The 15,346-nt window shown below is 34.3% G+C and overlaps 1 protein-coding gene across 4 annotated transcripts in view; it reads left to right on the top strand.

Annotated features, from left to right (window-relative positions):
• Positions 1 to 474: 474 nt before the first annotated feature.
• TMEM260 (transmembrane protein 260) overlaps positions 475 to 15,346 on the top strand; it is a 53,788-nt gene continuing 38,916 nt past the window's right edge. For all 4 annotated transcript variants that reach the window (XR_001598292.2, XM_016156121.2, XM_036239110.1 and 1 more), the window contains exons 1-3: positions 475 to 740; positions 5,296 to 5,327; positions 6,030 to 6,181. Coding sequence is in view for 3 of the 4 variants with exons in the window: in XM_016156121.2 (XP_016011607.2) it covers positions 581 to 740; positions 5,296 to 5,327; positions 6,030 to 6,181 (344 nt within the window). In the remaining variant the exon portion in view is untranslated. The remainder of the gene's footprint in view (positions 741 to 5,295; positions 5,328 to 6,029; positions 6,182 to 15,346) is intronic.

Here is a 15,346-nt window from a genome sequence, read left to right on the forward strand (position 1 = left end):
GATTTAATAATCAGCACTCTGGCTTATAATTAATCATAGTAAACACATGCGATTAAAGCAGTTATTGACTGACTTGGCACATGCTGTACGCACACCTCTCCTTGCATTAACACGGTTTAGGTTCCTGGCTCCCAATCTTGGTCCTCTTGTGTAGTTTCACTCCACACCATTGGGGGCAGAAGAATCCCTTGCTTACCCGCAGTTTTGGACTCAGCTTCTGTCTCTGTCAGATCCAGCCAAGTCAGTGACGAAGGGGGGAAAGGGCCCTGGAGGTGCAGGCTGTGCCCAGGATTGCTTTTTTAAGATAAAGACTTTTTTTCTATGGTGGGCTAATTTCAAACATATTATAAGTCTGTAAACCTCAGCATGTGAGAAAACTCCTCGAACCTGGTTCTCGCAAAGCCTGGCATTTTCTGCGTCCTCCCCACCCCGGCGAAGGAAGGTACGGTCCGGCCCGCGGAGAACTGACGCGGAAGTTACTGCGTCTGCTGCAAGGGCCCCGCTCGCCCGGGCAGTTTTGTGCTCCCGCACGTCGTAGGGCTCGCCGGGTCCTCCTTCCTCGGTCCCCACTGATCGATCCATGGGTCTCCATGGCGACAGCAGGGGTTCGGCCCCGGGGCGGGCAGCCGAAGTGGGGCCGCGGCGTTCCAGAGGCCTGTGCGGCGGCGTTGCAGTGTTCGCCGCCGTGGCCGGTGTGTTCACCCTCACGCTGCCGCCTTCGGTGCCGGGGGGAGACTCGGGTAAAGTACTCTCAGGGTCGTCCCTCCTGCCCCTCTGCTCTGGTCTGCACTTTTCTCACGAGGTCTGGACAGCTCGTGCCCTCCAGGGTTTCCGGTCCAGACCCAACTTATGTTTCCATCCGTTCATGTTAACTCTGATTCTTTTTAGTTCTCAGGCTTTTGAGATAGGACTTGTGGCTTTCACCTGATGGGGACTTATCGGCCACTCCACTTACCCAGATCTTATTTCTGGACCTGAGTTTTCGCTTCCCATTTCTTATTAGTCCACAAGTATTACTTATTGCATGCTTGTGTTCCAGACAAAAGGAGTGGTGAACAAGTATGGAGAGTATTCTGGTGCTGGTAGAGACAATACACAAATTATTGAATAAACAGCTACATTTTAAGTGGTGATATAGTTAGCAGAGACAGTAAGAGGGAAATGTGATTCGAAAGTGGGAGGGGCTGGTGGCTCCTTCCGAATGGCTAGTCAGGAAAGGCCTCCGAGGAGGGGATCTTTGCTTGAATTTTGAGAAGGAACAAGCCTTGCAGAATATTTGGGGGAGAATACTTAAAAGAGTGGAAGTCGGGTTGTGGCTTTAAACAAGCTACTTCTATTAAAAAGAAAACCACGAGTGCACTAGTTATTTTTTGCTGCCCAATAAGATACTCCCAAATTTGGTGGCTTAAAACAGCAAACAGTTATGTCATATTTTCTGTGAATCAGGAATCTCGGTAGAGTTTAGCTGGGTGCTCTTACTCAGGACGAAGATGCAGTCATGGTGTAGATTGGGGCTGCAGTCCTCTCAAGGCTGAATTTGGAAAGGATTCACTTATAAACAATCCAGTTATTTTGCCAGGTGGGTCTGGGTGAACTAAGAGAGGGCACCTTTGTCATTTTGTAATCTAACCTTGAAAGTGATATGCCACTACATTGTTTTATTCGTGGAAGTTAGTAAATCCAGCCCACACCCAAGGAGGAGAGGATTACACAGAATACCAGAAACTGGGCATCATTAGGGGTGATATTCAAGGCTGCCTACCACATTGAGGATTGTTGATGCTCCATTTTCAAGTCATTACCTTTATTCTTTCAGGTCCTATCAAGCACATAGGAACAATGTTTCATTAGTATAGTGCAGAATGGAGTTACCATGTTTCCAACGTTTATATTAAAAAAGAAATAACTTTATAATTGTGAGAGTTTTGACATTGGAGAGTATTACTCAGAGGTTGGGTAGTTCTGTACTTTGCAGAAAAGAAAACCACTGACAGTTACTTACTATGGTTGAGCTGAAGTATGTGGGTGGGATGAATAGTTAACACTTATTGAGCACTTACCCAATATTGAGGGAGGTATTATCAATATCTTCCTTTTATAGATGACAAAACTAAAGCTAAGCTATGTCCAGAATCGCACAGCCAGAAAGCAGAGGCAGTTAAGGAAAGAACCCACATAGTTTGACTTTAAAACATGCTCTTTTAACCCCTGCTCTCTGTCAAAGAATTTCATAAAATTCTTTGTTAAATCTATCATCACAAATGTAGTGATATTTAAAAACTTTAAAATCTATGATCGTTGCCTTGTCTTTATGAATACTGTTTTAATTTTTCCCAGAAGAATAAAGTTACCTATTCATTTTGAGTTACCAAAGCTCTTAGATGTTCCAATTTGTTTAGTTTAAATAGTGGTTGCTTCAAATATTTTTGTTCATTTTTGAGAATGATAAATAAACTCTTCTAAATATTGCCAGTAAAATTTGTGTAATCATTTCTTTGATAATTTCGTTTATATGTTGAATGTACTGTTCCCCTTGAATGTTTGTGTTTATGAAATATACTTTCTATCAATAAACAGAACACATCTCAAAACCAATATAAACCATGTATTTTTCTTCCTACTAAGTCTTAAATTATACTCCATAAATCCATCACATTATATGGCCATGCCAGTATTTTGCACCACTTGATACACATTGTTGATTTATGGGCAGTAGTGCTTATGGTCCTTTGGAGAAGAGGGTGGGAATCTAGCCTTCACTTTTTGTTGTTTTGGGAGAAAATCAATTTGCATTAGGATGCCATCTTTAATAGACTTCATTTTTGACAGTGTAATTATATAATTAATATAAAAAGTAGACTATAAAGGAACCCCCCTTTTTTTTAAAGTTAAGCATCTGCTAACAACTCTGAACTTGCCACCCATTTGTGGCCCAGACACAAACAAACAAAACAGTGGTCCGCACACTTGAATGTACTTTTGAAGTGCCAGAGAAACTTAGGCCCAATGTCAGAGGGTCCTAGTGTAGGCAGGTTTTGGGTATGCTCATATAATCTTCATTTCTGTAAAGCACCCAGATAAGTTTATTTTCTGTTCAGGTAGTAGTAGGACTTACGTTTCAGGAAACCCTAATGTAAGGGTAGGGAGAAAGAGGACTCTTTGTTTTTTGTTTTTCAGTATTCACTTTGCCTCTTTACCATACTCAGTTTTAAGAGTAATATTTCCCTTTAGCTCTTTATCAAAGGTAAATTTATAGGCTTTGAATAGTGGCATCCTCTGCATAGATTTTAGTTTAACATTTGGTAAGAGTTGTCGATGGAAGTTTGCCACATTCAGATCTATCTTTAATACTAATAGAACTCTAGCAAAGAATAACAGCGTATTGACTTTTTAATGGTAAAATGAACTATTTTTGTTAACTTTAAAATGTAATTCTAAATACATTTTAAATGGAAGTGAATGAAAAGTGATATTGAAATATTGAACTTCACTGTGCTTCACTGCACCTGCAGAAATATGAGGAAAAAAAACAAACAGTTTTAGACCGAAGACATAAAAGCTGACTCAGAGTAAAACTATAAAATGTACTTGACAGTAGTTAAAAAGGAAAACAGCTATTTTAAACATTTATATACTTTAAAAAGTATATAAGATACAAGAAGTGCCTTTGGTTTCTAAGGGTTTCTTGAATATCTCCAGAAAACTTTGAAGATGCCCTTAAGTAATTGACTTAAGTGAGTAATATCTGTCTTTGGGTGCCCTACGAGGGGTGTCTGAGTAGCAAGGATGACTGTCAACCTGTATGTTCAGAGCTTGAATTAGAATGTGTGTGGCCAGAGAAGGGAGAGGTGGTGATGTCTTGACAAGATCCTGAAATGGATAGGATAATATTTTTAACTTAGTGGAACAGACAGAAGTGAAAACAACTAACTAGAATATGAGGCAATCTAAGTGCTAAATAGATTCAAGCAGGTTCTATGGAGGTGGAAGACATGTTTCATGATGATGGGGAATTAACTGGGGAGGGGTATGTGTAAGGAAATGTGTCACTGAGAAGGTGGCAATTGAACCAGGCCTTGAAGGATTTAGGAGAGGATATTGGGTGAGAAAATGAGTGATAAGGGGTGTAAAAGAAGACCCATTCCAGAGGAACAGTGAGAATCAGATTCTACTGAATTGAGTATAGGTTTAATGGATAGATATAAACCTTGTAAAGGGACCTTGAAGCCATAAAGAGCTTGCATGTCATGCTGAGGGATCTGAACTTCATTCAGTAAGCAGAGAGCAGCCATTGAGAAATGTTACACTAGAGGTTTGATCCAGCCTTTGGGGATGAGGGGGAGTGGGTATGGGGTGGCAATAATAAGTGATTTCAGTATGGAGAAGTAGAAGATTGGTCAATGCTCTTTTTGTAGTCCAGGCCAGAAAGGGTAAAGGTCTACATTGTGGCTAGGGCAGTTTGTAAAAATTAGTCATACTGATATTTATTGAAAGATAGAAAATGGATATTAATACATTTTTTAATAGACAACAGTCACTTTAATACATTGTCTATTAATATTGATTGATTTCTTACATTGTACTGCACTACAGTATACAGGGCTGAGTCAGAAATAGTCCCTGTCCTCTGGATACTTAGAACATTAACGAAGCAGGCATTGAATTACTACATCATAATTTTAGAAATGATCACTAATGGCGAGGAATTATAAAGTTCTATGTAAATAGTATTATGATTTAACGATTTGAAAGAATGTATTATGGTAATTCAGTATGAAAATAACCTGGAGCTAATAAACATTTGGAAATTGTTTAAAGGTATTCAACCTAATTAATGTGGAGAAGGTACCCAAATGCCAGGGTTAGGGTAGTATGGCAGACTTTACCAAGTGTTGTCTGCACATTCTATATATCATAAGGTCACATCTTTATAGACAGTTTTGTACTAAATACTTGAGGGATAATACTGCATATCGCACTAATGCTCTAAAAGAGTTTTGTATATATTTGCAAGTATATACAACTTTCAGGAGGGAAAATAAGCATTTTCTTAAAAAATGGAATTCACCTTTATTTCCACTGACCAGTTATTAAAAACTACCAAAGATAGTTTATTCAATGAGACCTAAGGGAGAAAATATTCTTAGACTATTCATGCTGTTAAATCTCTGCAGATTTACAGTTTTATCCAGTCAAATTAATGCAAAACCCCAATGCAAGCATTTGGATTTTGAAAACTTTGGAGGAGTGTCATTTTCTAATAGTAATTATTGGTTTTACATTATTTTTTCACAGGGGAACTGATCACAGCCGCACATGAGCTTGGAGTAAGTATTAGTTTTATTGTTTAATCAATGCTCTCATTAACAGTTTTAGGCATTAAGAAAGTTTAATTAAGCATGGAGTAAAGTAGATTAATTTATTTTTAAACCCCCAGTTTTTAGTAACTTATAAGTACAGTACGTGACAATTTACTTTAAGTTTTAAATCCAATTAAACTAAATTATAGAGCAAAGCCTTTACTATATATACAGTAGCTGGCTTATTATCACCCCAAATTTTGTATAAGCTGTGGAGAATAAAATAAATCGGGTTAACAGTTTTAATAAGTTTATTATTTAATAAACTTTATTATGGTGCATGATCCCTTTAGCAAGACCTTAGGACTGTCAGCATGGGGGTAATCCGATAGCAGTGTGGTCTTTCAACTTTCTAACCAATACAATATTTCAGAACCCGCTTTTTTTCAATAGCCTTTTAAATGACCCTAATGTACTGTGAACTCAGAGAAGAAACTGCTTAAGAATCGACAATGAAATATGTCACCCTTTCTCTAGGTGACACACCATGTGATAGACAATGCCAAATCCACTGAAGAAAATATTTATTTGTGTTGGCACAAAAGGATTACAATAGAAAACCACTATTAAAACAGTCTTTGGCTCTTAATCTTCATACTTGCCCGAGAAAAGGGCTTCTTTTCAATTAAAGCCAGTGTGAAAACCTAACTGTTGCTAATTTTTCCGTAGGTTGCCCATCCTCCTGGCTATCCTTTGTTCACCCTGGTGGCTAAACTTGCAATTATACTATTTCCTTTTGGTTCAGTTGCCTACAGAGTCAATCTTCTCTGTGGCTTATTTGGAGCAGTAGCTGCATCATTACTTTTTTTCACCGTTTTCAGGTAAAGTAGTTGATTAGTTAAAATTAATTTTGACTAATATAGTTTTCTTATAGCCCAAGTACATACATTTTTAAAAAATCATTTGTCGTTTCAATGGTTTTCCTAATCACTCATGCGATTTCACTTTCTTAATTTATAGTAATTTCATATGCATCTGACCCTCAAATGATTACACAGTCAGTTCTGCTTCATACAATGGAGTCAAGGTGTCACCAGTTCATTATCACAATTCTGTGGTTAGGCAGAACTAATAAGGTTTGTCATTTTATGAAGATGCAGCTGGGCCAGTTTAATTTAACAATATGAACTTCATCTTTTGGTGAATGATAAATAACATTTAATTACTCACAGTACTGCTGATGGGTAGCTGCCTATCAGGTTCAGAGCTAATACCTAATTATATTGTATTTAAATATGCACATGTTGTATACTTTTTGAAATGAGGCTATTAACTAAAGAAATCAATTTGAGATGTGGTTTTAGTAACGTCTCACTTTGTTCCATTATAGCTGTAGGGAAGATAGGAAAATTAGACCCCACTTACTTCATTGATGGAAGGCTTTCTTAGTTTAGAAGGCTACCTGTTAAAAAACGGGTCATTAGTGTTGGATATTGGTAAACTCATTTGTCTTTGGTATTTGTCTCCTTCATTCTTAACTCAGTCTAACCTGTGCTTAAGAGGATTATAGAGAAAAATACAAATTATACTTACTGCAAAGGGAAAACCAAATTAAAACACTAAAACACAAAGGGAAAACCAAATTAAAACACTTCTTTCAAAAACAATTGCAGATTTGATTATAAAAATATTCTTGTATACAAGTATAGTATAATTTGAATAGACAGTTGCACATGTCATTTTGGAGACTGATGTTTTTATTTGCATTAGTCATAATATTGCCCTTAAGCTGAATTCTTTTCTAAATTCTCTTTTAATAATTTACAGTAAGGTAAAAGTTGACATAATTATGACTCTAAACTTTACTTTTAAATCTATTTGCAGAAAGTTTTCAGATTGAAATTTATATTTGTTGATTATTTACTAAATTTTATCTATATTATTTAATTTGTTTTTATTTCAGCCTTATAGGTTTTCAGTGAAAGCCAAATCTTTAAGTATGAAATGTTTAAAATAATATCTCTGCTTGGATTTATTTGCGGTTTGAATGTTACAAATATATTTTTTAAATGAATAGAATAATCTTTATCAGACTTTTTCCTTCTGTGTCTTTTATATAAGAATCTGTCATTCTTTCTGTTGATAGAAAAATTGATCTTTTTTATTTTTAAATATCTAGGTTGAAATTTAGAACTTAACCTGTCTGTATTGAATGTTATTAATTTTTACAAGACATTTAAGAAAATGATATTTAAAGAAAATTGATACTTATATTTATTTTGATAGTTCATCTGTATTTTAGAAGATCATTTCTATAACACATTTAAGCTGTATGTGGATATAAGTAGCTCTTAATGCAAATAAAGGGATTTGTCCTCTAAAACTTTTTCATGTATTAATTTTGAAAAAATTATAAAAATTTTCAATATATTGTTGATGCCATTCCACATGAAAACCACTGTAAAACTCATATATAAAAATCTTTACCTTTAAAGAATTCAAATACCTTTGAACAATAATTTTCCTTCGAGTTGTCCATATTTTAGAATAGCTTTTAGTATTATCCTTGATTATAATGAATTTTAGATTAGCACATTAGTCTGCAACCCTCTTCTTTTAATATATAGACATAATGATAAATTTGTATACTTGCTGATACATGTTTTAAATCAAAAATTCTTAATATGACTAAACTGGATATAGGAGTGGTTTTGGTAATATAGTACTTTGGAAAAGTTGCTTTCTTTCAGAAAAGGGATCTAACAATATTATCTCTTACACACATTTTAATATGAAAATACTTCATTATTTTGAATACAAATAATTGACAAGGTACACGTCCTTTGGGAACAACCTAGTTCAAGTGGCAAATCTGTTTTATCAAACAATAGACACCCTTCAGGAAAGAGCAAGCCATCTCTATGGTAATAGGACTAACAGTAGCCTATTGATTGAGTGGAAGAAGACATTATACAATGTCAGCTGGCTTGTTACAATTTCATTTGTTGTATGACCTGAACTTAACCTTTAAAACCTTTCTTCTGTGAATATAAACCCAACAGCAGGACACAGTTTTTGTACAGCCATTACAGTGACAGCTTTTTTCCAGTCCCAGCATACAGTAAATGTATTCCTTTACAGGTTGACTCCTTTATCAGAATTTCTTTAGGAGACATTTCACTACTTTATTCATTTACGGACCAAATCATCATTCCATTTTGTTGTTGAATATTGAAGGGTTTTGATCCAGGAAACTGTTTTATTTGTTCTTTCCCCCATCACTTAAGGGAACATTACTGTACACGTGGGATTAATGCTGACTGGTGTGCAGTAAATTAATTCTTTTAACAGGTTTAGGTTTTTTTTTCAGGTAATTGTTCACATAGCATTCACTATATTTAACTCTCGGGGTGGACATAAAGACCTTCTGTACCTTTTAAACAAAGATTGTATTTCAAAAGCAAATTTCTGTTTAAATGTGTTGATGTAAAAAGCTCCATTTTTTTCAGTAAACATGACTTAGGTTGAAAGAATCATTTATTCGTTGTTCCCAATTACTATGTAATTTTTGCTTTTCTTGCATCTTTCTCTTGCTTTTAAAAGCAGTAAGATGTCATTAACACTGCATATTTTGTCAGTCTTTTCTAATGGTTGGCAAGAACTCATTTATATTTGCTTTCCCCTAATGTAGAAAGTGTATGAGTAAAACGGCACACTGAAAGCTGTCTGTGTCGCTGTAGTTTATTGAATTAAAAATAGTAAGATTGTGCCAGTGTTTTCCGTATGTATTTATTTATGTATTGTCCCCTTCAGGGGTATTTTAAAGCATGCATTATGTTAAGGAAGTTTAATCTAATACATTTCATTTATATGAAATTGTACTCGTTTTATTAATATGTACATCTGTGCATTTAAGGCTATGTAATACAGTCAATGTTTTATGGGAACTGGGATTTTCTTTAAGGCCATTGAAGTAAGTGATTTTTAAGTTTGATAGTATGATATTACATTGTTAGATTTGAAATTCACAAATCCTATTAATACAAAATAAAAAGTTATAGATAATGTAAATCACTAATATGAACACCAGTTAGCATTGCCTAGTACTTGAATTTCAAACATATTTCCTAGGAAACATTGAACTAGGTCCTATATTCTGAATAAGGAAGGAGTACTTGAAATCAGTATCATTAAACATCAGTGTAATTATATTTCACATGTCCTGGTATCACTAAAAGAGAATGGAGTATGTTGATAATATTGTATGAAAATTCTTCACCTCAGGGAAGATTTAAATTGCTTATGATTTCAGATGAAGGCATATCTTTTATTTTGGTTGTTACAAGGCAAGGAATACATTTTCAACAGGCTTGAGGGTCAACATATTTTTTTCAAACTATTATGGGCCAAATGAAACTATAGAAGGATTCATTCAGCAATATTTCTTGAGCCCTCATGTGAATTGAGAGTAAAACTGCTTTAGTTTTTATAATAAAAATTCAGTGCTCATTTTAAAGAAAGTAAGACAAAGTCACTAACCATCAAACAGTTGTTCAAATATTTTTCTAAATATCACCGTTTCAGGAAACTTGCATTAAAAAACTTTCTAACACTTTTAATGTCAAGTAAATTACCTAGAATATATGAGTATTGATAATAAAGGTATATTGAAACTACACTTGTTTACTAAAAAGAACCTACAACGAATTTCCGTAATATTTAAATATCTGTTGGCAGATTGTTTTGTGCCAGTATTTTATTTATTGGGTATCTTATTTTTTATAAGTTAAATATTTCTAAACATTTTGCTACTACTAAAAATTAATTTGATTAAACTTTTGGAAAAGGAACACTTGACTCTGAGTACTGTGTCTGCTGCTATAGTTTCAGCTAAGATTCCATTCAATAAAGAATAGAAAATTAAAATGCCATACCTTCTAGAATGTAGAATCTCCTGCTTAAGGGACATTTGGATTTTCCAACTCAAAGAGTATTTTAGATTATTACCATAGAGAATAATATGAAGCTCTTCCTAATTTCAGAGGTAACTATGTATAAGTAACAAATAGTCACCAAGTTTTTGTAGTTGAAGAAGAATGGAAAGTACTGGAGCATTAATTTCCATTCAGGAGAATATCTGTCTTGATCCCTGGTTAATTGATCATATATTTCTCTCATGCTTGTATTAAAATTGCATTGACTCAGACTAGTTAAGCATATTAAGAGCTTGGTTCATTTGCATTTTCTTATAAGTAGAGGGACATATTAGGCTCAAATAGCGGCACTTCATTTTGAAGGGAAAAAAGCAGGGCAAAAACTCTTTTTTAAGACTGTAGAGTCTTTTCTGACAGCTAGTCAGAGTTAGAATTAGTTCAAGGAAATGTTAATAATGCAGTGCCTGGCCTAATCCCTTTGATATCACCAGGTATCCTCCTGTTCATGGGTTAATTGCTTTAAAAGCGAAGGCAATATTCTGAGCGGTGGGCCGCTTCACCTTTTCACAGCTGTTACCATTGAGTGACAACTAAATCCCATGTGTAAGATGAGGAAGAGCTCAATCTCCAATTGGGAGAAAATTTATGTAAACCACAATCCCTTCAGAATGTGCGGAAGTCATAGACTTTCTTGATTTACTCTGCTTTTCCCAGAAAGCTCTATTGTTCACTTTCCTAAGTCCCATCAACCCTTTGTAGCAGAATATCACAGCGGCAGCAGATAGCTTGAAATATATAAATGCTATCATAGCTCTGATTAATAGCAGTGCTTATGAGTCAAGTCTGATAACAGTGCAGCTCTCCACTCAATTTCAGATACTGCTAATGGAATCTGTCTTCTCCAATTGTAATATGAGAAGGCCTAATTTGCCATGGAGCTTGGAGCTGTCACCAGTAGGGGATTGTGGGGTCAGATGGGAGCTGCCAGGTTTTTGCCCTGCAGCTTGTATCTCTCACTTTGAATAGAGCAGCCCCCTGCCTGCCAGTTAGCTGATAGGCCGCCGTGGGGTTTATGCCACTATATACAATAGGAAAGGGCTACATAGGCTGACTTTATAATTGTGAAGCTAGCTCATATTTCCACAGCTACTGTGCTGCATAATTTCTAATAAGTGGTTTTAACAAATGTCAGATTATGAAAAGTTTCCTCAATTACAAAAACTTATAAAACATTTAAATTGCTAAATCTGTATCCTGCCGAGATTTTGCCACTGGAACTAGTCATCAGTCATTATGGCTGTAATCATAATTGCATATATTTCTTAAAACTACAAATAAAATTATAGATCATAATTCCTATAGATTTGCTGCTTTTCAAAGACATAGAAATAGAAAATAGTCTTAATGAATTGAAATATTAAGATATACTTCATAACTGCATAATACGACTACTTAATATTAATTCTCTACTGCTTATTAAGTTGGTTAGTGTTGCTGATGAAAATAGTTTAATACTCTAATTCTGTTGATTTTTGTTATTTCAGTCTTTTAAGTTTACTTCATATACCTTTAGGATATTAATACTTTAAAAATTGTGCAGCATCTTCCAAGTTTTGAGTTAAAAAGGACTTAGTGTGATGCCTTGGCCAGTGCCTTTGAGAATAATATGCTGAAATATACTTTAACCAATTTCAGTTTTGCTACTGAATACAAAATACACATTGAGATTGAATAACAAGCCAATATTGAGGTCTTGCGTGTTTTTAAACATTTCAAACAAAATTGACGAAAATCTGTAATTTGAGAGTTATTTTAAACTAGGCTGTGCCTTAAGAAGATAATGCCTCCTGTTGTGCAAGTTATTTGGTATACCATGAAAACTTAGTGAAATGTAACATAAATGATGGTGATTTCTATAAAGCCTAGTTCAGTGTTTTAGATATTCAGGTATAAGTTGATGGGATATAATAAAAGGAATTGTTTTAAACCTTGAATAGCTTTCTCATTTATTGGTTAATACATAAATCTTACATCTAATGGAAATTCCGTGATTACATTTTCTTTATGGCAGCTATTCATAATATTCCTTCTATTTCAGTTGTACTTTTTTCCTTTGTGAAAACTTTTAAATTTTTCCCCCAATTTTATTTAGTGGTTTTAAATCAGGAATAATACTTTATACTTTTCCATTTAGTATACTAGTAGTTGATATTTATGTAATTGAAAATTCAATGTAGAACAGTTGTTTTTCTTTTGATTGAATCTCATGAAATAGAACAAAACTTGTTAGGATTTTATCTGGAGTGAAAGTAAACTTTTATAAAATGTGGATAAAAGGACTTAACTGAAAATTTATTAAAGATGGAAATTTTTACATTTTAGGTGTGGCGGTGGCTTCAGAGACATAACTTTAATGTACCGTGTCCTAAATTATTGATTTATGTCTATTAGATCTACATTTTAAAATGAAAAGAAAAAATTTAAATTCTCCTGCTCTCTGAATGTCCATTGGCCATAATTTACATACAAAGTATCTGGCACATATTAGATACATAATTTGTATTTGTCAAAAGAGTGTTAACTGCCACTGAAAGAGAAAGGTTCGACAGTGTACCTTTCTTTTCAATTGTTTAGCCTTCCAGTGTGACCATTCTCCAGGTACATAAAGAGATAAATATATGGGCATTGATTGTGTGAATGAGCCAGAAAGTAACATGTATAATTTTCATGAACAAGACTCAGAAAGATGAGAACTTGGGAGGATGGAGGCTGTAGATTTGCTGTTAATCGCATCTTGCTTTAGCACACTTCTTCCCTGTAATCCATTGCATTTGTTTAGTCATTCATTATGCTTTGACACTAAGAGTACTTTATGTAATAACAGTGCTCAGATGCTGCATTTTGGCCACCCTACAGGATTCTACTTACTTTAGGGAGTTTTCCCTATGAAAGGAGAGTAGTGGGTTGGGTTCTTTGCATGAAAGTAACACCAAAGACAAATACATTCGTGAATTTTATGAGGCACGTCAAATGTGTGTTCTGAAAGAATCTCAGGTTTCTAATATTTGCCTTTTGATTGAAGGTTAGACAAACATGTGACTGCACATGAAAATCAAATACCGTGTAGTAGAAAGAAAAATATGCCTTATCATCAATAGCAAACCTGTGTCAATGGTGTAAATTGTAACTTCCTGATCCATCTGTTGTGTCAACAATGAATAGTATTCCATCAGTGAGAAAACTACTGCACAATCAGTACTTTTCTTAGGAATCTTATCTAGGTCTCACGGCTTTTGTGGACCAAAAAGAAGGCAATTATGTCTTAACTATGGAATTCTGAGCTCCACATTTGGTAGGCTACTCTTAAGAGCATCACATATTCCTTACCCCTCTGTGGAGAATCTCTGTCATTTGCATTACCTGGGTGAAATTTTAAATACTTGACCACCCTTTCCGTACTATCTATCATACTGTTGGTGCACCTTTCCTCATTGACCAACCACTTGCTGTCCTAGAATGTGAACTACATGATTTTAGTGTTAACCCAAGTAAAAAGCTATTAGGGAGATGTATTTACTGCAAATGTATTGCAAATCATAGTTTATGTTTAAAAATAAATATGTCATTAATATTTAACAAAATATATTTATTTATATAAAAAATACTTCATTATCTTTTAGATATTTTGAATCATCTGTATCACTGCTTTACTCTGTTAGTATGAGACCTTGAAAATTGAGCATACCTCTCTAACTATGTAAAAACTTGATTGTGATTGTTAGTATTGACATGTGACTATGTTTTACAATATAGTGGTTGTATTATTAAAATTATCATGGTAATGGTGTTTGATGTGTGATCTTCATATTGCTACATAAGATGTTATCTCGCTGTAAGTCAGGTTAGATTCTAGAAATATGTATTTCATTTGAAGAAATGTCTCCTTCAACCTTCTGTGAAGCTCTATGAGAATTAGATTGATAATGGAAAGCATTTTTTTTTTTCTCATAGCTAATTCAACATAAGGTGTTCTTACGTTAACATGGAAAATAGTTTAGACTTTCACAGTTTACTAGTGAGTTTTGGTAAAGTGACTTTTCATTTTATTCACTATCTCATTTGAATTTCTCTTTTTCTCCAATTTAGTATTAGTTTTGTAGAAGCAGTTTCATCAATTTCAGTAGAAAAATGTGTGCCTTTTAATTTTAAGATGCCACTCTAGCACATTAGTTGTAAATAAATTTATTAATTCTTTGGTTGCTTTTAAAAAAATACTTAAGCAAATTTATTCAAAAGATTAAAATGAAAATTGAAAGTCAGATGCCTGGATTGCCAAGTGAAAACACAATGGTGTCTTTGATTATGTCATTTTTATTAAAAATAAACATCAGACTTAATCGATGATTAGGTGACAATTGTTTGTTTTATTTAAAGACACATATTTATGGTCTGTCTGTCCATTTGATTTTATGGATGATACCAAACAGCTCATTTTGTGGAATCAGAACAGCAGTTTCATTTAAAACACATGTTTAAATAATAATGTCCAAGTGGACAATACTTCCGTATATTTCTGAAAGAAAGATTACATAGCCAGAAATTTGTACCACCAATTCATTTAACAGCATGATATGCAGTCATGTTTGTGCATAGTGTTTCACTCTGCTTATATAATTTAACTATAGCCTTTTCAGGAAAAAATAAAAAATCTGTAGAGTACATGTTATGGTTAGAATTATTCCCCAAAAGAGATTGTAACTAACTTGTCTAATCATTCACTCTGGGGCACCCTTCATTGAGAGGGATGGTAATTGGCTCATAAAGTAACAAAGGCCCCAGCAAAAAAAACAGAGGCTCTAGAAATTTTGTGGATTCATAGGATTCATAGCATTAATACATTTTTTAAAAACTCATAAATAATTAGATAATAAAAGTGCTTATTCAGTCACCTGGTTTGCCTAACAAGTTTGAAACTAGATTTGCCTTCAGACATTTTCATCAAAGTGATTTTTGCAATATCACGTAAGACTTCTGCAATTTAATGTCTCTTTCTGTCTCAAATTCATAGTGGTTTATTGATAGGGAAGATTCATTGATATTTGGTTCAACGAG

The sequence above is a fragment of the Rousettus aegyptiacus genome, unplaced genomic scaffold (assembly GCF_014176215.1).
Source record: "Rousettus aegyptiacus isolate mRouAeg1 unplaced genomic scaffold, mRouAeg1.p scaffold_m13_p_3, whole genome shotgun sequence".
NCBI classification, from domain to species: Eukaryota; Metazoa; Chordata; class Mammalia; order Chiroptera; family Pteropodidae; genus Rousettus; species Rousettus aegyptiacus.